Source organism: Perca fluviatilis, chromosome 20, assembly GCF_010015445.1.
Source record: "Perca fluviatilis chromosome 20, GENO_Pfluv_1.0, whole genome shotgun sequence".
Lineage (NCBI taxonomy): Eukaryota > Metazoa > Chordata > Actinopteri > Perciformes > Percidae > Perca > Perca fluviatilis.
Genome location: NC_053131.1, coordinates 28,712,117 through 28,736,366, shown reverse-complemented (window position 1 = coordinate 28,736,366; position 24,250 = coordinate 28,712,117). Strand labels below are relative to the sequence as shown.

Here is a 24,250-nt window from a genome sequence, read left to right as displayed (position 1 = left end):
TTAAGTGACATTATTAAAAGACATTCCTGTATAGTATAGTTAAATAAAGTAGTGTTACCTTTTCTCAAATACAGGAAAATCGAGTTCAAAATAAAAACAATTCAACGGGTCATGTAATACATTTTATGCTATATAAATAAAGTTTACTTACTTACTTATTTACTATCACATTTTAGTGAAAGGGCCAAAAGGACGGTATCACCAGAACGCGAACAAGAAAAAAACTACAATTACCAGAAAGACCCTAATCCTCTTCCGGTTTACGGTTACCAAGGGAGACCGAGGGAAGCTACAGCCTCTGAGGACTGGCTAGCTAGTTAGAGCAATTTGAACTTCCAATTTGAACTGTTTTTTCCGATACATTTGCTAACGTTATTAACTATAATCGTAATTTAACGTGTACCGGCATTGCTACTAACGTTAGGTATGTTAACTGTGTTGCGTTAGGCAGGTAACTACCAAAGCTAACGTTACTTTCACCAGATCGAGGCCGCATGATGTAGCTAGCTAAGTTAGCATAGCAATGTTGAAAAAGTTAGCTCACTTTAGCCGGCTAGTTTGCTAATTGACGTTAGATCAGTGTCTTGCTATATTAACTACTGTAACTACGCCGTAAGCAATTTACTTGGGGTTGGTAGGGGTCTGTTACGTTATCACCACTGTCATGTTTATTTACCTCAGCAAGAAGGTGAGTGTCTGTGCCTGTGCTCTGCCACCTAACTAACTAACGTTAACGTTACCTAACCACCTATCAATACGTCAGATAAGACACAGAGCTTTGGTTAACAGTGTGGCTTCAATTTTCCGTGTTTTATAGATTGCTATCCCCAACAATATCCATCTAAAATGTGTCTCCTGGAACAAAGATCAAGGTTTCATTGCATGTGGAGGAGACGATGGTCTCCTCAGAGTACTCAAGCTTGAATCTCAGACAGGTAAGTTCAGGGGATGGAGCTTACAGCCTGCACAGTCCTGGTACACACAACATTTCTAGGCAATTTCTAGCTACCCCTGGCCTGATGGCCTTAGATGGTAAAGCCACAAGTGAACTGCTTTTTGCATGAAAATTATAATCTGATTTATAAAGGAAATCTAGTGAACACATACAATACAAAATGCAAAGTTGCTTTGACATGTGAAGTGCTTTGCACCATAGCCTATAACGGTAAGATGTGCTGGATAAAAAAGAACCCATATTCACCTACAATCATTGGAGTACTGTCATTCATGTCACTTGTTTAAATTCCTTTCTAGTTTGAAAGATGTATAGGACTTGATGACCTAATTATAAAAACAGTAATAATAATGAAATATAAATGCAGTCCAGCCCAAGAGGACAATGTGTAAAATGTGTTATAAAAAAGTCCACTGTTGATTACCCATACACTGATGTTGGCGTGGCCTGGTTTCAGGTGTTCTTTGTCAGTGTGTCCTTGTTCAGATTTAACATATATTTAGATATATATTTATGTAATTATTGCTTTTATGTTGCTCTAGGATAGAATAAAAGTGGTCAGCTATAAACTGATTGATTTTGAAAATTTCATTTTCCATACATTCAGCTTTGTGTTAAAGTGTATCTGTTACAGTCAAAGCCGTTACGTAATATCCATGTGATTGAGATTTGAGGGTTTTTGAAACAATGGTTCGTACAGTGTCTAAGAAATCTTCTGAAACTTTTTATAAGCTTTTTGGCTCTGTTCTGGTGCCTCAGTCACTGTAAGTAGAAATAGTGCCACCTTATCCATTCCATCTGTTGGACAGACCCACTATTATGTTATTATTTTGTTAAACAAACTGAGAAAACCACCAACAGTAAAGGGAAATAAACAATACAAACTATGTGCTGGTATTTATTAACTACAAACCACTGCTCTAATGCTGTAGACAAGTGTGTGTCTTTAAAAAAGTTTCTTAACAATTTCCTCACTAAGAATTGCTTGGACATTTTTGAGATCCTGAACCTGATCTCTTTCACTGCTTTCTCAACAGATGATGCTAAACTTAAAGGTCTTGCTGCACCCAGCAATCTGTCAATGAACCAAACTCTAGAGGGACATAGTGGTAAGTTATATTCAGTACTTACCAGACCTGTTGTCATTACACTATGTTAGTAACAGGCAGGGTCCACAAAATTTGGTTGGTGCACACACGTGGAGTGAGCCACTGAAACATTGTCAGACCCTTCATGATTACTACACCTGCAGGCGCAGTACAAGTGGTCACGTGGAACGAACAGTATGAGAAGCTGACAACCAGTGACCAGAATGGACTCATCATTGTATGGATGCTCTACAAAGGTGATTACTGTAAACAAATCAAAAAAGCAAGTTGTCTTGTAATAAATGTGGCTTTTAATAGTTGTTTGTCTTTGACCTTTCCAAAGGTGCATGGTACGAGGAGATGATCAACAACCGGAACAAGTCGGTGGTGAGGAGCATGAGTTGGAACGCTGACGGTCAGAAGATCTGCATTGTGTATGAAGATGGAGCGGTCATTGTTGGATCTGTAGATGGTAAAAACAGATTTACAGTGTTACTGCCTAAATCTAATAAATGGAGGTCAATCACAATATTTTTTCCAACCAGGTTACGTATCAAATCACTAACTCTCCCTTGACAACGATGCTTTGTTTACATACTGAGGGAAGGAGTATGGACATGTGCAGCAGGATAAATGTAGAATTAATGCATTTTTTAGGAAACCGGATTTGGGGAAAGGAGCTAAAGGGAAATCAGCTTGCTCATGTGGCATGGTCGCCAGACAGCAAGATCCTCCTCTTCGGCATGGCCAACGGGGAAGTACAAATCTACGACAATCAAGGAAACTTCATAGTGAGTGCTTAAGCTTAAGTAAAATAGAAATGTCAGTTCATTTTAGTATTTATCTATGTAGAACTACATGGCTTCCTGACTCAGAGGATGCTAATTTTCTGAATAAAAGTGTGGGCGCAATGCAGAGTCAAATGTGCAGAGGGAGCGGCAACGCAGAGATGGTATATTCAAAGGTGCAGGCTTTCTGCGTTCATAGAAACCTATAATAATAATATAATCTATTATTCTGTATATTGTGGGACAATTCAGTAGCCTAATTAAAGCTTTAAATGGTGGGATATCATCTTGTTAGTGATTCAGAAATAATCAAAGTCGATTTTGGAAAGCCCCTAAGTGTAGCACTTGAAAATCTCAAAATGGTAGATAGCAAAGCACACCACCACCACTTCCATTGCATGCTTAAAGGTACACTTTGCATCGTTTATCCACGTGAAATTAATACAAAAATAATTGATGTTATGTTTCAGATGAAAATGACCATCGGCTGTCTCACCAATGCGACCGGAGCTGTCAGTATTGCAGGTATCCACTGGTATGCAGGAACTGGGGGTTACGTTGAACCAGACTGTCCATGTCTTGCTATCTGTTTTGACAATGGAAGATGCCAGGTCATGCGCTACGAGAATGATGAAAGTAAGGAGGAAGAAACCTTCAAATTTTCCAGTTCACACATCAACGATTCAAATGTTTACCAATGGTGATGAGCTATGCTGCTGCCCTTTTCTTCAGACCCAGTTTTTATTGACACTCTGATGAATGTAGTCAGTATCCAGTGGAATCATTGTGGCAGTGTTCTGGCGGTAGCAGGTTCTCTCAGAGCCTCAAATCTGGAGAAAGAAGTCAATGTTGTGCAGTTCTACACACCATTTGGAGAGGTGAGGGTGAAGATTTTGATCCCTTACTTATACAGAGTTTTATGGTTTATGGTGACCAACAAGAATAATTTACATGGAATGGACTGAGTTGATAAGGAATAGTTAAAAAAAAAAAAAAAGAATTAAGTACTTTGCCATGCCAGTTTCTCTGTTGTACCATCCTACATTATTGAGTGGTTGAAAATGCAAGTAGGCTGAGAATTGTGCTCTGAAAGCCAGAAGTCTCAGCACCTGGCCAAACAGGCTTTGAGTCAGTGATATTAATTAAAATCCATCCCTTGCATACCCATACCCCCGACTCCCTCTAAACAGCATCTGAGAACTCTTAAAGTGCCTGGGAAGCAGATGACAGGAGTTGGCTGGGAGGGAGGAGGGCTGCGTATTGGCCTTGCTGTGGACTCCTACATCTACTTCGCAAACATAAGACCAGACTACAAGGTAACAACATGTGTGTTTTGCTTTTAATTAAAGTTGTTGGCAAAGAAACAGTTCTTGAAGACACTCATAGACAGAGAAAACATAATAAAATACTTAATCTGGCATGAGTATGTTTAAATGCTGCCCAGTTGCTCAGTATTCATAAGGACAGAGTCAATAAAAACTAGTAAATAAAACCTGGTTCCATAAAGACATTGATCACAAATCTGAATAAACACTGTGTCACAGTAATATTAATCAGCTTTAAATCAATAGAATGTTTGGAAGATATTGGGGCAGTGTTTACATGTTCCATTCATTTTTAAGTGCCTAAAGGTTCTTTGGACCATTGATTTTCTCTTTTACATAGGTGTGTGTCAAAGAATGCATACAAACTAGCCATATTGTTGTAGTTTTATGAAGCAACCGTCTATGCTCTGTGGAACTGCATAGACAACATCTTGCTTGTAGGATCTGTCTAAAAAAATGTTTGGTCATTTGAAGGAACATGTCTTTTGTTTGATCATATTTCTTCCCAGAGTTTCGAAGCCCCGCACAGAGGGTAAACCTCACCACCTTTTATGTCTCTTAACAGTGGGGCTACTGTAGCAGCACAGTGGTGTATGCCTACACAAAGCCAGAGCGGCAAGAGTACTGTGTTGTATTCTGGGACACCAAAAACAACGAGAAGTTTGTCAAATATGTCAAGAGCCTGATGTCCATCACTACCTCAGGGGACTTCTGCATCCTGGCCAGCAAGGCAGATGACACCCAACCTCAGGTACAAACCTCTCCGGATTATACAGTATGTCCTAACATGGCGACAGTGAGAGGAAAGCAACAACAAAAAAACTTGTAATGATTTATAAAACATTGCATTTAATTCTCTAGTTACATGCTGTATGACTCAGACAAGCTTATTCATTGATACCGAAGAGAGAGAGAGTGATAGTAAGGATCACAAATGTTTCTCTGCTGTCTCGCTTCCCGTTTTTATAATTCATTGCCACAAAGGAGGATGCTGAGTTAGAGTCTGGAAGCCATGCAAGGGTAATGTACAAATTAAAACCACACAGTCAAAATGAGGAATATTTGTTTTGATAAAAAATCATAAGTTGACCTGTTGAATAATGTTGCACTACTGTGTGTCCTTCAGTATGTCCTGATTCTGTGCAACTCCATTGGGACTCCACTGGACTCAAAATACATTGACATTGGTGAGTTCACAGTGAAGAAAGAAATACTTATCTTGTGATGCCACTTTCTTTTGCATTTTCTAGTCAACACATTATAAAAAATGTGAACCTTTTTACATTATACCATCTACTAAACAAGCCGTGTGCCCTTCAAGATTGCATATAGTTGGGACACAGAAGTGAACTCTGTAATAATCTTCTTGTCGCACAACAGTGGGTTGATCAAAGTCATAATTTACCATAAGGGTGGTGTATTTCTTCAAGTCAATGTGAGAGATCACACCCTCTGTATAGAGAGTAATGGTGGTTGGCCTTCTGCCACCTGCAGCCCACAGTTACATCTTTCATGGGCCCACAGCATCCTATAGCAAACAGACAGTTAGCTCTGGGCATCTTTATATCTCACAAATATTCAGCATTCTGTCCCTGCTTGACCTGGCCGAATGTTTGCTAAGAGCCTCAGGCCAAGACGGTTCAAAGTCTGCAGATTTGAAGGACTTAGTTGGTCTGAACGGGTTTCAGATATCCCACCTAGTTAAATAATAAGAGAGTGAGTTCAAGTGTGCCTTTTGGTGGTGTCTCCTCTTGTGGCCTCATGATGGCTTTTTTTGCCAAACTAGTCAAGTGTATCATTTAGAGAACACTGCATTATCTTCTTGTATTTATCCACACAGAAAATATGCACTGAGTTGTGCCTAGTTTAAAGTTACAAAAAAAGAAACATTTACAATGATTTACAAATCTTAATTTGCCAGGTTTTTCAATGTAGTTTGGTATAGTTCACTGCAAGATAATTAATTGTATTTTATGTAACTTTTCACTAACCAAATAAAATGTGAAAACTTAATTATTATTTATGTACAGCATATGTAGTGAATTGTATGGTTTGACAAGAAATCCTCTTAGTTGGTGACATTGGTAACCTTTGCTTTGGAAATTTGATGCCAGAAGCTGGGCACACAAAATTTAAATTACATGACAAAAAAAGAGGTGGATACAGTTGATTTAGTTGCTCCCAAATACGATTGAACATCCATTCTACATTGATCTTCATTTTTGTAATTAAATGTGCCACTCTACTTGGTCAGATCCACTGTTTGTCACCATGACCAAGACACACGTGATTGCTGCATCCAAAGAGGCTTTCTACTTATGGCAGTACAGGGTGGCAAAGAAGTTAACCGCCCTTGAGATCAACCAAGTGACTAGAACTAAGAAGGAGGGAAGAGAGAGGTGAGTTTTTTCAGACATTGGCGTAACATTTACAGTACAATGGAGCTGCATTGACTTCTTTATAAGTCATACAAACTGTATTTATTATAAAATAGAACGCCCACAGTACACATCAAGCAGATCAAGGAAAGTTAAAGAAAGGCAAGATCACCACAAGGCTAGATTCTATGAGTCAGTGGATAAAACCTCGGGTTTACTGTGGTGTTGGTACTGACACTGCTATGAAAAGGATTCATTCATCGGAATCAAATGCCACTGAGGTTCCAGACAGGCTGGGCATGACTTAATGTTCTGCCAGGGCTATCTTAGCACCTGGACAACAGTTCACCTCAGTGGAAAAGGCAACTGCGTGTCTGTCTGTCTCTCTGGCCCTTTCTCATTCTCACTTCCTGCCTTTCTAGGGTTTATCACATTGACAGTAATCCATCTGGAGCCAATGACAGCAGTCCAGATTTTGCAAAAGCCTTCACAGTAAGAGACATTTTTATCCCTCAAGTTGCACAGGTTTTGTAACATCCAGGTTGCAGCACAAAATAAAAAAAGGTCTTACTTTTTCCTACAGTATACTGTAAAAATACATTTTAATTGTATTTCTCTACCTACTGTTTGTGAAGCCCTTTTTTGAATTATGACGTTAAAAGAAAACTTTTTTCTGAGTAAGGCTTAACTTCCAATGAATTATTGGAAGTTAAGCCTTACTTTTGAAATGTTAAAAGTTCAGTATGAAATTGATTTACTTAACACATAAACTACTATTAATAGTAGTTTGATTTAAATTAAAGTGTTAGCTCACAAAGGAATAATTGCAATGAGAATTAAGTGATTTTTCAATAAATAAATTCTATAAATTGTCATGGTCTGTTTCTGTTCTGTTTCAGGCAACTCGAGATCCCATTTGTTGCATTGCAGCAACAGATAAGACCCTGGTTGTGGTATGTACATCTCTGGTTTAATTATAAAATTTTGATTAATGCAATAAAAGTAAAATGAACATTGAGTGTTTGGGTGCATGTGTGCTTACAGGGCCGTGAGTCTGGCACCATCCATAGATACAGCCTCCCAAATGTTGTTCTCATCCAGAAATATACTTTGAACAACAGAGCCTACCATCTGTCCTTGAACTGCAACTCCAGGCAAGCATTGATTGGTGTTATGCAGGATAAACCTAGTGCTGAACAGATATCTATTGTTAACCAACCTTAAACACTGTTATAAAATGTAATTTTTACTTTCTTTAGTCGTCTGGCCATTATCGACATTGCGGGCGTGCTGACTTTGTTGGACCTGGAAGTTCGTGCCTCCACTGGCGACAGCACAGGAAACCAGGCATCTGCAGGAGATCCATCGAAGTTTGAACGCAAGGATGTGTGGGACATGAAGTGGGCTAATGACAATCCTGATCTGTTTGCCATGATGGAGAAGACCAGGATGTATGTCTTCAGGAACCTAGACCCAGAGGTGAGTGCTCAGGTGTTTGTGTGATGGTCAGCTGAATTGTCTTATTTTTTTACTAAACATTGTGTATTTAAAAAAAAACAAAAAAAACAGGAACCCATCCAAACATCTGGGTACATTTGCAACTTTGAAGACCTGGAAATCAAATCTGTCCTGCTTGATGAAATCATGAAGGTAAACCTTTGAGAAAAGTAGCACCTGAGAGAACACAACACACAACATAACAAATTTGCGCTAATATCAAGATACTTATTTTCTCATAGTTTCAATTGAAGGTTTATTTTGCCTCCTAATATTCCAAAGTAGATGGATTTGCAATAGTTTAAACTTCCTGTTGAATTGTCTTGATTATAAAGCTTTTCTCATAACTACTTTGTTGTACCTTGAAAGTGCTGAAAGGTGCAGTTTGTATTTGTTGATTTAATTAAATGATCCGTTATGGGATCTCGCTTGGCAGGATCCAGAGAGGCCTAACAAAGACAACCTCATCAACTTTGAAATCCGCTCCCTGAGAGACAGTCGTGCATTGATTGAAAAAGTTGGAATTGAAGATGCCTCACAGTTCATTGAAGACAATCCTCACCCAAGACTCTGGTAAATGCAAACATTTTTGTAGTGTTCCCTGGACACAAACCAGTAAGAGCCATTAAAAAGGAGTTCCACAGTAGGCTATTATTGCAGGTGAATGATGTAGGCTAAACCCTTTGAAATAAAAGATTATGGATTATAATTCTGTTAATGATGGTGCTGCAGCCTCAGAATGGGATTAGTAGGACTAGTACTTTTTTGCCCGCAGTATAGCACCTAAATGAAATAGATTATAGGTTCAATACCATTTCACCAGTATTATTGGAATATACGCATTTACTCTAGCAGCAATTTTCTCCCACGCAAATTCTCTCTCTTTTGCAGCAGTCGCTGTGTTTTTTTTTTTTAAACTCTCTGTATGTGCACGAGTATTTCCGCCGACCTGTTTGTTTATGGTTGTTACCATGGTGAATTGTAGTCTCATGGGTCCATTCCTGCTGCCTTTTTATTGTGGTGGTGCACGCGCGTGAACATACTCTGAGTTGATTGAACCAACTCATATCAGCTGTTCTGAAACCGAAAACTCAGAGGGCCTAATTTACTAACACTAGCGCAGTTTGCGCTGCGTCTGTTTATGCGAGTTCGGTAATAGCGCACGCTATGCTTCCACATTTTGCGTAGTATTTATCAACCCTGACACCCATCAGGCAATCAGCGTCTTTCTCCGCCCACTATACCGTAAATTGCGCTGTAGCAAAGCGGTACTTGTGCTATGATATGACTGAGTGCAGACTGCGATATTCCCACTGCTGATGCTATGACTGTTTGAAATGATCCTGATGCCAATATTTGTAATGTAGCGAGGAGTTTAAGAACTGCTGGAATGGGATGTGAACGCTGAGTGGGAGATTCAATTTCATCTTTGATTTCTTCCAGTAACTCTAATATTGCATGGCTGCTTGATCTGTAACGCTAAATGATGTTGTGTTCACTGACAAAGTGTGATTCTTGTGTTAAAAATATTTTCAGCCTCGCCTATGTCTTCGTCTTGCTCAAATTACTGTTGCCATTTCACCAGCGGCATAAAGGTCTACGAGGAAACTCGGCTGGTTTAGACCTGCTTTTAAGAGGCGGAGAATTTCCCCCGCAGAATAGAGGCGCGCTCTTACTGACAGTCTTTATAAATACCACGGAATATATAATTAGGTGCACTTTGCGCTTATCCTCCCACCTTTTCGGGTGGAACTCCCACTTTCCCCCACGACACTCCAACAACGACGAATTGAAAGCGCAACTTGTCTCTTCTCGCTCATGTGGCAGACAATCTGCGATTTTACCCAAGTGCGCCCTGTTTGTAAATAGCCCGCATCGGTTACGTCCGTCTTTGCGACCAATTAGCGCCTGGAAACAGGCGCAAACAGCTTGATAAATCTAGCCCAGAGTTTCCCATCTCAGGGTAAATCAACTCAGACATCAGGGTTAGACTCAGAGTTTGTTAAACCTTCTACCTGAAATAGGGCCCAGGTGTGGGAGGATTATTGCAGAGAGATTTATGGTAAGACTTTTGGAGCAGCAGTGTGATCGCTGTAGCTTATGTGTTTTCTCAGGCTAGTGTGTCAATTCTTGCAGCATCGCTCAAAATCTGGCAACATCAAAAAATGTGAGTCAGTTTCAGTCTGTAGACTTAAGAGTCATAAAGTGATAGAATCGTTGGGTTTGACACAGATGGATTGATTACAGACTATTAATTATTTGGTAAAGAAAGATAGATATTGATTTATATTTACAATTAACAGTCTTAGTCATGGATTGTCACACAGGTTAATAGCTAAATTAATCCTATCAGAGTGGGTATAAGGATGTATGCATACACATCATGCCATGCAGCCCTACTAGTGATAGTAACTACCCGCAATCTCTTTTTTGTTTATGAACCTGCCAGGCGTCTTCTGGCTGAGGCAGCCCTTCAGAAACTGGACCTGAAGACTGCTGAACAGGCCTTTGTCCGTTGCAAAGACTACCAGGGCATTGAGTTTGTCAAACGACTGGGCAACCTGCACAGCGAGCCCATGAAACAGGCTGAGGTGGCAGCTTACTTCAGCAGGTTTGAGGAAGCTGAGCGGATGTACCTGGATATGGATCGCAGGTACTTTTAGCCATATTTGTTGGGGCATATTTGATGGTGACATCCAAACTTCCACTAATTGATTGTGTACTTGTGTGCTTTTGTCCAGTTTGTCATTTTAAATGTCAGCTAGGGCTGCACAATAAATCAATATTTTATCGAAATCGCAATATGGACTTGTGCAACATCCAAATCGCAGGGGGGCGTAATATTTGTTAAAGGCAAAATATGTGTATTTGTAAGTATTGTGGTGCTGCAGAGACATCCCAGCCTACAAATCGTATCCTACAGACTAAAAAAAAACATATTTGTTTGGTACAGATCCTTGCAAAAATCACACTATAATCATTGTTATAATTTGAATATTTTTTTTTAATGAAAATGAGAATAACGATACAAAAATGATCATTCCCTTAAATATCGTGAATCATATCGCAATCGCAATATCAGTCAAAAATAATCGCAATTAGATATTTTCCTCCTATCATGCAGCCCTAATGTCAGCATTTCCTAATGCCACCAGTTCTTTAGGCATCATGGCCAGTTGATGTTTTGTTTCTTGTAGGGACCTTGCCATCAGCCTTAGGATCAAGCTGGGAGACTGGTTCAGGGTGCTCCAGCTGCTCAAAACTGGCTCTGGGGACTGTGATGATACTCTGCTGGAACAGGCGTACAATGCAATCGGAGACTACTTTGCTGACAGACAGAAGTGGTATAGAATTTTAAATTAATCTTTGTTTTTCTCGTTTAGTGTATTTGTGTATGTAGTATAAAAGTTTATTTGTAATATGCTAGTTTATTTGTAATATGCTATACATAGTGTATCTGTTTTGGGGGGTTCTCTAATGTGTACTTTGCATTATTTCAACAAGCAGTCTATTTTTTTTGTTCAGGTTGTTCAGAAGATATTCATTATTGGAGTGGCATAAAGCTGTATTAAATATACAAATTGTGCAAATATAAACACTCACATTTTCAATCACGAGACCGTCATTAGTACCATGCAGTATATTTAGTAGATCCCAAGCATCTAAAAATGCAGATAATAAGCCCTTATTCTCTTCAGTTGTATGGTATTATAAATGCTAATAAAAATATTCCATCATTAAAGGATAAATTAACAATTCATAAATTCTATCTTGCTACCATGTCCATATTTACATTCAGTTATTGAGTCACTATCATAATCATTCCTCCTGTACTGTGAAGTGATTCCTTCCTGACATCAGTCCAGTGTACATGATGGAGGACAAAATCCACAGTTTTCATTCTGTGCATTCTGACTGTCATCCGAAGACAGTGTGAGGCTTCAGCAGTCTGAGTTAGCTATATCAAGTGGGTATCTTCCAAAGTTAGTCATTTGAGTGCATAACACCGTTTTCCTTTTCCTTACTGAGCTGTATGGGGGTGGGGTGGGGGGGACAAAAAGAGGGAATTTTGCACTAAAAAGACTGCAAATGCTGAAGCCTTATATTAGTTTCAGCTAAACTTTAGAAATCATTCATGCACAGAATAAGAAATGGGGGTTTTGTCCCCCATCACTTATTATTAGGGCAACCAATAACTTTGTCAGTGTACTTTATGGTCATGTGAGTATTCTTCTAAGATAGTCTGAAAAAATTTAAACCTGTATTTTAAGATGAAAGGAAACTCTGCCTCACTATAGGCTTTAAATATAAATCCTTTCTGTTTCTAGGGTCAATGCAGTGCAGTACTACCTTCAGGGTCGTAACCAGGAGAGGCTGGCAGAATGCTACTACATGTTAGAGGACTATTCTAGCCTTGAAAAGCTGACTACTGTGCTGCCAGAGAATCATAAACTTTTACCGGTGAGCGAAAGATTAAAATTTGACCAAAACTAGCTCTTTGATATTCTCTTTGGGCTTTGTGTAGAAGTTTCAGACATCAATGACTGTGAATCCCTAAAACCAACTCTCTATTGTCCCAATCTCTGTGTTTTAGGATATTGGACAAATGTTTGCCACTGTGGGCATGTGTGAACAAGCTGTGAAGGCCTACCTCAAGTGCAACCAGCCCAAAGCTGCCGTTGACACCTGTGTCCATCTGAACCAGGTGAGAGACCGACAGAAAACCTGTGGCGCCAGAGTTTGGGAGTGACACACAGACAGCACTCCCTCAGCAATCACACACACTTGTACCACGGCAGTCACTGTGGCACCCGCTGTCCTCCCACTCCCATCCTCTTCCTGAGTGATATTCAAAAGTTGAGTGTACAGTAAATGCTGCTCTCAAATCTTTCTCTTACAATGTCAATTTGAACATTTGGTTTAAGATGGTTGTTTAACTGTTCTTTGCTCAGGTTTGGACAAAATCAAGAACTTTCTTTTCATAAATACTGTAATCTGCAGCTGGTATATACTTAGCCTACTTTTAGCCACAGCTGGCTTTAGTTTAAAGGACGTTACATCTGTGCTCTAATTGACCCTGTGTTAATCCAAATGGAGAAGTCTTTCACAGTCCGAATTTCTTCCCTTCTACTCTGTAGGTGGTTTCTCCTGCTGTGTTAATGCTGTGTTTTTGATAATGAAATGAACAGGCCCTCACTGTTACTGTTTTCTTAACTTTCCTGTTGGCTCATCCCCATAATATTTGAAAAATACAGTGGGTTCTCATGTTATTAAGATTGACCACCCATCATACACATATCATTATTATTATTATTATTACTACTAATTTAATGTATACTTTGAAGGAACTGACAGATAACATTTCACTGAAATTGTAATTTTATATGATTTCATGTGACAAATAACAAATTGATTGATCTAAATTGTATTGGTAATGCGCCCAAATACAATATTTAAAAAGCTACAGGCAAAAGTAATATTGTTGTTGTATTGTTTTTGAATGCATGTTGTAATTTCCTTCCAGTGGAACAAAGCAGTGGAACTGGCCAGGACCCACAACATGAAGGAGATTAAATCTCTTCTTTCCAAATACGCTTCACATCTTCTTGAGAAGAATAAAACTTTAGAGGCGGTGGAACTGTATCGGAAGGCCCACCATTTTCTTGATGCAGCCAAACTCATGTTTAAGGTAGGCTTTTGTTTGAATGCTCATGACTTTTAAATAGCTCCATGAAAGAAAGAAAAAAGTTTAAAAGCAGTTTAATGTGATTTCTACCCTCGGATGAAGAGATCTGTTCCAGAAAGATAAAACCAGAATTTGAGCTGAGCTAAAATTAACTGGTCATTATTCATTTTTTCAGCTTCCATCAGCACCAATACAGTAAATTGTATTGTCACATGAGTAAATTGTCACATGAGTAAATTGTATTGTCACATGATAGATTGTAGGACCCCAGGAAGAATAGCTTTTAGCTTATGCTGAAGCTAATGGGGATCCAAGTAAAACAAACAAAAATCCTGAGAGCAGTATTTTAAGGGTTAATAATTTGAATAAAGGTGTATAACACCTAGGAACTTCCATACCCCCCCAAGTCCCCCCAAATATTTAGAAGAGATCCCCTGTCAAAAATATGAAAGACAACTCACCCCCTCATAACATACGTACTGAAAACAAGAACTGTGTCTACTTGTGTTTCATCAGTGGCTTAAAGATCACAACAGGAGCGTGAAAAATGAAGATGTGATTTTAAATATATTTTATGTAGATTTAAACTTTGGAGCTTCTGGCTTTAACAAGGTCTTTCTAACTGATTTGTTGTTGAGCTGTACATGATTCCTAAAAAAAACAACCTATCCCGAAACACGTCTGATCTTTTGAATATGCAGAAAGTTTTGAACAATGCAGCAGAATAATACTTTCCTTTACATAAATGAAGACATGTGCACCTTAAATTGTTGCATACCAAATCTCCAGAATGCAGGAAATGAAGTGTTTGACGCTCAAAATGTTATGAGGGAGGACACCCAGACCCCTCGGTTATAATGTCCCCCCCCCCCCCATGTTGAAACAAAACCTACACCTTGGGTCCTTCTCGTTTCAGGTCATTTTGTTATGTTATGGCAAAAAGATTGTGTGTGTGTGTGTGTACTGTATATAGTGATATGCAGCTAATTAATTGCTGGAATAAGTTGTTTGTGGGACATGGACTTTGTCGCCACAGATAGCAGATGAGGAAGCGAAGAAAGGGACCCGACCACTGCGGGTGAAGAAGCTCTATGTGCTGGCGGCACGTCTTGTTGAAAATTACCACGAGCAGGTGAAGACGTCACAGCAAAGCAAAGCCAAAGGGAAGAAGTCTGAGGTAATATATTGCTACCGATACTGTATATACGTACAGTACATATATATATCATTTTTTATATTATTTTCTTTTAATGAAAGCTTTTCAAAATTATAATACTGTAATTAGGCAACATCTGCACTTGCTGGGCTGCTTGAGGAAGATGCAACCTCTTCAGACAATCGTATTGTGGACAGTGCCTGGCGTGGAGCGGAGGCGTATCACTTCTTTCTGCTTGCTCAGAGGCAGCTTTACGAAGGCTATATGGAGAACGCCATGCGCACAGGTGCCAAATCACATAGGACACTTCACTATATAATGTAATAACTATTATTACAGTGTATTCCACACCGACTCAAGGACAGGAGTTGAGTTCATGAGCTATTATTTAGTTTATATAGTGCATTCCCTCTTTTTAGACTGTTACTTAGATTCACATGTATGGAGAACACAAAGTCATAAATTATGGTATTGCCCAGGTTTTCTCTCCACACATTTTTGAAGCAGTTATCATTCTGATATGTTTATCATTAATACATTGTATAAGATACCTTAGCATAATTTGTGTAAATAATTAGGACAGTACTCAGTCATCAGATCAATATCTGTATTAGCTATACAAACTAATAAAAGTAGAGGAAGAACCTGGACAAACCTAAGAATGAGAAAGTATTGATTTTCACTGTCACAAATTAACGTTTTGACTTGGACAGTCTTGGGACTTAGGCTGTATTGAGCCAGGTTAGTTTCCTATAACAGATACAACCAGACAGAGTCAGTGGAAGTCCATCTCTTTACTGTTTTTTTCCATTTGCAAAGCCCTTCACCTGCGTGAGTATGAGGACATCATCCCAGCGGTGGAGATCTACTCTCTGCTCGCCATTTGCTCCACAGCCAACGGGGCCTTCAGCACATGCTCACAGGCCTTCATCAAGCTGGAGTCCCTAGAGAGTCTGGACCCTGAACAGCGGCAGCTTTATGAGGATCTGGCCCTGGAGATCTTCACCAAGCACACCCCAAAGGACAGCCTCACAACGGACGTGTACGGATCATCAGAGGGGTGAGGGCACCAATAAGTTCAGATCCAACTCTGGCTGCAAACACCTACACTGCATGGCTGCAAAATACCATTATCATATTATTTAAAAGTCATTTAAAGTACATGTTTTGGGAGTCTTTCCTTCTTACACAGAGTTGGACAATTTTATGCACGCTGTTTTTATGTTCCATGGTAAGGTTAGCTTAGCTTAGATTCAGTAATTACCATGACAAACATATTAAAAACATGATGAGTGTGTCTGAATCTACATTGGGAGGAACATCTGTAATGGCTTTGACAGTTAATTAGAGGAGTGTTTTGAAATTATTATTATTAAAATATAAATACATTTCTGTATCAACAGCCTACATTACTTGTATGTGGGGTTAAATAAGCAAAATACTGTTCCTGGTCTGTGAAATATGTATTATTACTACAATTATAACTATATTTTAAAAGTTCTCTGCTTCATCTATGGGCAAAAGACAAAAAATAGTCATGTCTCAAGCCCAAATGCAGTTGATTATTATAACGAAATATTAAATTAGCTATATTCATAATCCATATATTTTCTCTAACAATGGCTATTTAGATGATTTGTATACCCAACTGTATATGTGAATTTTGGGAGATGATAACTTGGGGCAAAGGACATCGCTGAGGGCAAAAGAAATTAACACAAGGTTCAATGGTATGGCGATTTAATTTGATGTAACTTTACTAATGATGGGCTTATCGTAAAAATGCAGCCACAACGGGGGAGAAAGAAAGAAAGAAAGAAAGAAAGAAAGAAAGAAAGAAAGAAAGAAAGAAAATGGGCTGTTGCCCGGGCAGCAATAGCCCGTATGTGCACTTCCCTGGCAACATTTATACTTTGCCTCATGGATAATTGCAAACCGATGCAAAAAAAGGCAGAAATTCACTCACCTTAACTTTATGGGTTTGTTTGCACTGTAATATTAACACAGTATCTTTTGTGAATCAGACCTTGAGCTGGAGCAGATAGCAATTGCAAGTGATGCGCAATTCATAGTGCTATCAGCTGCCGCAGTCTATTCTTTGTGAATTTGCCCCAGAGTTGTGTAGGTTTTTGGCTCTGGTGCTCTATTCTAACACTAGCACTGTGTTAGTGAGTGCTACACCCAGTTGTAGGTAGTAGACAATAAACAGTTAAGCTAGAGCTATTGAGACAGGGACCAGGGACGTGTGGCGTATGCATTCATCATTACAATTTGACAAAAAGGCCACTCTCTAAAACTCCTATTTTACTCCTATCCTTTAATCCTTTTACTAAGTTTCTCTACTACATCACAATATTCCCTGACTTCAACTACATCTATTTTTCCCCTTTTAGGACGGAAGGAAATTTACCCACATGCATTGTGACAGGTCTACCGATCCAGGAGTACCAGTTTTGGATGTGCAGTGTGTGTAAGCACTGCGCTCTAGGGCAGGAGATCAGCAACTATAACTGCTGCCCACTGTGTCACTGTCCTGTAGCATGAAGCTCAATCACAAAAGAAAACTTCATTTTTTGGAGGAAAACCACATTTCAAAGCATTGTATATGTATCTTTTTTTATATGTTTTTGGAGCACATGAACTGAAATGATTTACTCGTAGAAATAGCTGCACTTGGTTTCAACTTAATGCTTTAAGTTCTTGAACTAAAACGTACGTTGAGTGTACAGTCAAAACATCAAACTATATGTTCAGCAAGCTTCATTTCATGCTGTTTATAATTTAGTTCAATGTATTTTTGTACCTTCAGTGTTGTAAAATATGTTGTAATATTTGAATCGAAAGAACTGCTTAGTTAACTTGTTTTATATGAAGGTAATCGGTGAATAAATGGTCACATTCATTTAAAACGTGTTTTTGCTTGGATTTCATTATGCTGACTTTTACTCTCATGTTGCATTCTTAATCGCTGTACATGATGTGGAAAATACTGTTACGCAGAGGACAGAAGGCTTTCAAACCATTATCACCAACTTGTTGGTCAATACCCTGAGAACACCGCTCCACTTGGGAATAGTAAATAACAAATACGTATCTGTGCTGACCATCTGTAAGGAATTCTTCAGTACATCCAACCAGATCGTTAGGTGGAATTTGATCCGTGCTTTCCAGAGTTCAGTTTGGTAGATAATGAGAAGGACATGGTTCAAAGGGAAACGCTGCTTCTATCGTGGATTTAATTGTTGGTACATGATAGGATGATGTTTGCAAATTCCACTTTTTTTAAGCTTTTTACATTGCTGTCTTGGATCAAAAATGTTTGCCTGAAATGATTTTTAAAAACTTGACCAACATTGATAGCACGGTAAGTATTTCACACAACACTAATGGTTGCATGTCAGTGATCTATGCTGACTTGCCTCTGACACAATGGTCTCCTGCCATCTACTGTCAGTAAATGGCATCAGTGAGAAGGCTACTGCATCATGAGCAGTCAATTTGTCTCAGCTGACTAAGTGTTCTGTTTAGCATAATTTTCTATAATTTGGTATGCCTGGCAGAAGGAGATTGTATTGTTGACACCCATGGTACTACAGAGTTGTTTCCAGCTTGATTCGTCTTCATTATTACTTACATTGACTAATCATTTCTCAATATATCTTTATTTTACTGTATTTATTGTTTATTTTATATTAATCTTTAATGTTTGTTTATGTATGCCCCTTTCACCATGGCAAATTCCACATTAGTGTACTTATTGTGGCAATAAAACCTTTTTCTGATTCTCAATCTTGGCCACAATGATTTTTTTATTTTTTTTATTTTTTGGGCTTTTCCACCTTTTAATTTTTTTGACAGGACAGCTAGGTGAAAAAGGGGAGAGAAAGGGGGAGGACATGCAGGAAATCGTCACAGGCCGGACTCGAATCCTGGACCTCTGCGTCGAGACATAAGCCTCTCGGTATATGTGCACCTGCTCTACCCACTGATCCAACCTGGCCACAGCCACAATGATTTTTTTAGTGACACTTATATAAGGAGTTACTGTTTTATCCCCAGGATTTCCAATATTACGGCATCACACTGGGTTTCTTCAATTCATTTGAGTCTTTATTTTTACGTTCTACACCTTGTATTTATATATACACCTATTTAATTGGCCTTAATTCTGTTTTTAGGTATTTAAATGAATGATCTGAATTATACTTCACGTCCACAAATAAAGAAGTAGCAATATGCTGATTCTAACATAGATGTCTGTTACTTACCAACAACTGCTGTGAGTTTTTGTACATTGCTGCCTGAGTATTTTAAATCAGGTTCCACTGTCGCTGGGCCCATAAAGGGTAATACTCTTGATTTTGTGATCTCGAATGTTCCAGATAGTAATGGGTCATGTTTAGATGTTCATGTCACTAACTACACAGTTCGGCACTGCCACCTTAGCCATATTGAAACACTAAATCTTCCCTATCGCTCTCTTTTTTTCTTTTTTTTCTATTTCTATACTTACAGCTTTTCTGTTTAACAAACAAGAAAAAAAGCACAGCAGAAGACAGCAAAGTAACCCACCCGTAGACAAGCAAAAAACAATAACAATAGACTAACAATTAAGTAGCTAAATGAAAATGAAAATATTGTATCGAAGTATGCATACATTATATATACATATACAAACACAGGTCCAAATAAAAGAAATAGAGTAAAAGAAAGAAAGGTTCCTCTTCTGAGAAACATAGTGAAAATTGACAGTGTATCAAAAACCAAGGAAAAGGTGCAAAAAATGTAAGACATTCTTGATAGATAAGACAAAAATGGTTACCACATTTCGTCAAAGGCAGAGTTGAGAGAGACATTGTATCATACTTTCTCCATATGTAGCAAGTTGGATATCTCTGCTAGCCAGATCTTAAAAAGGAATATTCTCACTTTTCCACAATGTTAATTCCCTATCTCTCTTGAACACTTTTACTCCTCCCTCTGCTGCCAGGTCATCAAACTCTGCATCAAACTTGGGTTTTATATTTGCATAACAGTGCGTGTGTGAATGATCCACTGGCAAATGGGGATGTAGCCTATTGTATGGGCCTATTGCTATTTTATTCTATTTAATCTCTAGTATTTTTTTTATTATTATTATATATTCCCCTCAGCTTTATTCTTTTAGTTTTGCAGTTTTTTCCAAAACGTTTAATATTCTTTGAGACAAAAAGCCAGCACAGCAAACCTCAAAAATATTCACAATAAGATGAGAAACAAGATTAAGAAACAAATGAGAACCAGAAGGCAGCCCTTTAAGAATGATGTGAGCGAAAGAATCATAAATTATTTACAGTGATACAATTGGCACCTTAAATAATCTGGCGCACCTGGACACTGGAGCACATTAAAGTTTAAAGTTGTATAAAACAGCCTGTCGGTGGGGAATAATGTGGCAGCAGGGTGATCAACTGTCCCGTTAGATGCTGCGTTCCGCCCTGCGCTGGACTCAGAAACACCACACCTCTGCAACGTGTCCTGTACCTGCACTGTTCACTCCGGACTGAGCTGAACCAGAGACGGCACATCTGCACCGCCGGAACAACTCATGGCCAGGTATGCTGCTGTAATCATTTCCTCCAGTTTCTCAGTTTATACACATGGTTGTACAGGGACTATTATTCTCTTGCAGCGACATTATTTGTCTAAGTAATATTTTTTTGCACAATTTTCGGATTATTTGGTGCATAACTCCCAATGTCCTTAGGCTATAATTGGCGCACAAAGTCGGTTTTATTTCACTTTAGTCTTTTACTTTTTATGTGCCATTATCAGTCATTTTTGGAGTCTACAACGCTGAGAAGTTTTATTGCTGCAGAAACGTGTCAAATCTGACCTTGGTTTGCCATTTCACTGCAGTTTTTAACGCTGTATTACCGTGCGTAACACAATACAAGTAAGTCAGCGCTGCTCGTTTCAGAGCTGCAGGAGTGACAGCAGGTATTGATGACTTGACGAATACCAAGTCGATGTTTGTATGTAAAACGTTTGTTATCATATGTTTATTATAAAAACACTAATGGTGCACCGACATGCCTACATGATTTGATCAGCACTAGTTTTATGCTCTGAGCCATTGGCAGCCAATAGATTCCATTTAATGAGCCAGTTCTTGTTTTCAGGCTTAGGTATTTCTGTTGTATACATATCCAACTTCAAAAGTTGACTACTTGTGTTCATTGCATGCAAATGCATTTAGAGCAGTGGTTCCTAAAGCGGGGGTCCGAGGACCCCCAGGGGTCCTTCAGGGAGTTACAGGGGGTTCCCAGCAAAAACAGGAATAATTTAATGTTACTATAATTCCATCCATATCTAACACAATGACAGAATATATGACTATTTTAGTCATGGGTTTCATACATTTTCTGTAATAAAATATCTGCAAGCAAAAATCCTGTCAGATGGGGGACCCTTAGACAAAGTCTTATCAAATGGGGGTCCTTGGTCTAATTTGTGTCAGTTTAGGCCGGGGTAGCCTACTTGACATGGAAAAGTTTGGGAGCCACTGCTTTAGAGTACTGTCAAGATGTGTGTAACTTGTGACACAAAATGTAGCTATGTATATTTAAATGCCTGATTGAAACATTTTCTTTTCTTTTATTTAGTTTTCAAATAAACAAGTGATGTCAACAAGGGTGCCACAGAAACCCAGATGCAACTGCATATTTGACGGCTCTGATATAACGCACATCAATATGATCAAATGACAAGAAAGTGTGAGGTGTTAATTTCAGTGTCTCTGTGTGCAGGCAACAAAGAGATTTTCTCCAAGAATAGCTGAACGGCATCTAACAGCCTCAACATGATGTATGGACAGATCCTTCATCCACACAGCCCTGATGGTTGCTTTATAAATGTCAATGTTGGTGGTTTCAAACAACGGATGGAGCACAATGTTCTGAAACAATTCCCGCAGACACGTCTGGGTCGCCTTCTGTGTTGCAGGTCCAAAGAAGCAGTCCTGGAGCTCTGCGATGACTTCAGTCCCTCTGAAATGGAGTACTATTTTGACCGCAGTCCACGTTTTTTTGGCTACGTTCTCAACTTCTACCTCACAGGCAAAATCCACCTGGTGGACGGGCTGTGCGTCATCTCATTTTTTCAAGAGATTGAGTATTGGGGCATCAAGGAGCGCCACCTGGACTTCTGCTGCAGCAACAAATTCCATGAACTGATGGGGCTTGCTGGAGAGAAGTGCTGGGATCAGAGCAGCGATGACCTGCAGCTCCACAGCTCGGACTCATCTATTGAGGAGCTGTCAGCTTCGGAGGAAGACATAGAAATGTTTGAAGGCTCCTGGTGTGCAGATGTCCGCAGGAATATCTGGATTCGACTTGAGAATCCAGGTTACTCCACTTCAGCCAAAGTGATGGCTGTAACATCCCTAAGCGTGGTCCTTGTCTCCATCGTTGCCATGTGCGTCCACAGCATGCCGGACTTCCATCAAGTGGATCTCAATGAGAAGGAGATTGAAAACCCAGTGCTGACTTTCTTTGAGAGCCTCTGTGTTCTGTTCTTCTCTGCAGAGTTTATTCTCCGTCTGGCTGTTGCACCATCAGCCAGGAAGTTCTTGTGCAGCCCTCTCAATATTATTGATTTGATGTCAATTATGCCCTTCTATGTAACCCTAGCCTGTGATAAATTGGATGAAGGTGAGAACACAGACCTGGAGAATGTTGGCAAAGTGGTGCAGATCTTGAGGTTGATGCGAGTCTTTCGCATCCTAAAACTGGCTCGCCACTCAGCTGGCCTTCGCTCTCTCGGTGCCACACTGCGACACAGCTCCAGTGAAGTAGGGCAGCTGGTGCTTTTCTTGTCTGTGGGCATTTCCATGTTTTCTGCTCTTATTTGCTTTGCAGAGACAGAATCCGAAGACTCAGAGCTGCAGACTATTCCTATTGGCTGGTGGTGGGCCACCATTAGCATGACTACAGTGGGCTACGGGGACACCTTTCCCGTGACGCTCGCTGGGAAGCTGATAGGAGCCCTGTGCATCATCTGTGGGCTGTTGATCGTGGCTCTGCCCATTACTAACATCTTTAATAAATTCTCCAAGTTCTATGAGAAGCAAAGACATATCGATCTCAGACGAGGCAATAACTGAAACCTCTCCAGCAAGTTCTAAAGAGTGCCAGGATGCAATGTCAAAACCTTTACCCCACAGACTCCTTCTTCACTCACCACCCGTGAGAAGTTGTAAAAGAATGTGACCATGACACATTAGCAGGGAAAAGGGATGAGCTGCAATATGTACTGTAATAAACTAAAATAATTGTGGGCTTATTTAAATGTAAAGCAAGTCTGTTTTTCTTGTGTCGTGACAAATAATATATTCATGGCTTAAGGGAATAGTTTGACATTTTCTGAAAATTTGCTTCATCGTTTTCTTGTCAAGAGATATATGAAAAGATTGATACCACTCCCATGTCTGTACAATAAACATGTAGCTAGCACCAGCAGCCGGCTACCTAATTAATAAAGCTTAATAAAGACCGCTAACTCGGTTCGGTCCAAACTTAACAAAATCCAACTACCAGCATGGGCTCTTTCTTGTTAATGGTAAGTTACTGGTCCTGGCCAAGAAATAGTGCACATCAAACAGTAATAAGAAATAATAAGATCCAATTGTAGTTTAGATTAGTATTTGTTAATTAGTGAAACTTAGAGGTGCTGGTTTTGTTACCTATTGACAGATGCTAGCTGTTTTCCCCTGTTTCCAGTCTTGATGATGAGCTAAGCTAAGCTAACAGGCTACTGGCTCCAGCTACATAGTTATCATTCAGATAAGGGAGAGGTATCGATCTTCCCATCTAATTTAGACAAAAAGCAAACAATTACCCAAACAGTTCAAAATGCTCCTTTTCCTACGCTGCCTTGTTTTTAAGCCATTAAATGCATTATTAAAGTGCTCATGTTATGCTTTTTGGCTTTTTCCCTTTCCTTTATTGTGTTATATATATCTTTTTCTGCATGTTATATGTTTACAAAGTGAAAAAGCCCAAAGTCCATCCCAAAGGGACTTACCATCTCCAACAGAAAACACTGTTCACAAACTGCTCCAAACAGCTCTATTGTAGTCCAGCCTTTACTTCTGTGACGAATTTGCCACTTTGTAACACACGTTATAATGCTCGCCTAGCTGCTAGCATGGCACGCCCTCATACTCTGCTTCTGACTGGCTAGTAGTCCTTACCTAGGTACTGCGCATGTGCGACTCCCAACAAAGATGGAATAGAAATGTGATGCCTTACTCGGTAGCTAAAACAGAGAGCTCAACACACAGGGTGAGAAGAGGAGGTGCAGCAAAGTGCAGTACAACAAAAATATAGTGTTTGTGT

General features: G+C 39.3%; 2 protein-coding genes across 4 annotated transcripts; both read left to right on the top strand.

Moving 5' to 3' along the window:
* The first annotated feature begins 262 nt into the window (after positions 1-262).
* wdr35 (WD repeat domain 35) lies at positions 263-17,782 on the top strand. 3 transcript variants are annotated; one of them, XM_039786810.1, is made up of 28 exons: positions 263-688; positions 818-935; positions 1,993-2,064; positions 2,208-2,300; positions 2,387-2,515; positions 2,701-2,834; positions 3,302-3,467; positions 3,564-3,709; positions 4,022-4,147; positions 4,722-4,907; positions 5,144-5,176; positions 5,283-5,343; positions 6,411-6,555; positions 6,957-7,026; positions 7,434-7,487; positions 7,579-7,688; positions 7,794-8,013; positions 8,104-8,184; positions 8,468-8,604; positions 10,481-10,684; positions 11,229-11,375; positions 12,360-12,492; positions 12,626-12,736; positions 13,556-13,720; positions 14,754-14,894; positions 15,003-15,159; positions 15,693-15,933; positions 17,267-17,782. In XM_039786810.1, the coding sequence occupies exons 1-28, from the start codon at positions 665-667 to the stop codon at positions 17,415-17,417; spliced, it is 3,555 nt and encodes a 1,184-aa protein (XP_039642744.1). In that variant the 5' UTR covers positions 263-664; the 3' UTR covers positions 17,418-17,782. The 3 variants fall into 3 exon arrangements, with proteins under 3 accessions (XP_039642744.1, XP_039642743.1, XP_039642745.1); XM_039786809.1 differs by having other exon boundaries at positions 5,141-5,176; XM_039786811.1 differs by lacking the exon at positions 5,144-5,176.
* Positions 17,783-20,387: 2,605 nt separating this feature from the next.
* LOC120549604 (potassium voltage-gated channel subfamily S member 3-like) lies at positions 20,388-23,100 on the top strand. Its single transcript, XM_039786623.1, has 2 exons — positions 20,388-20,468; positions 21,662-23,100. The coding sequence occupies exon 2, from the start codon at positions 21,715-21,717 to the stop codon at positions 23,014-23,016; it is 1,302 nt and encodes a 433-aa protein (XP_039642557.1). The 5' UTR covers positions 20,388-20,468; positions 21,662-21,714; the 3' UTR covers positions 23,017-23,100.
* The last annotated feature ends 1,150 nt before the right edge of the window (positions 23,101-24,250 follow it).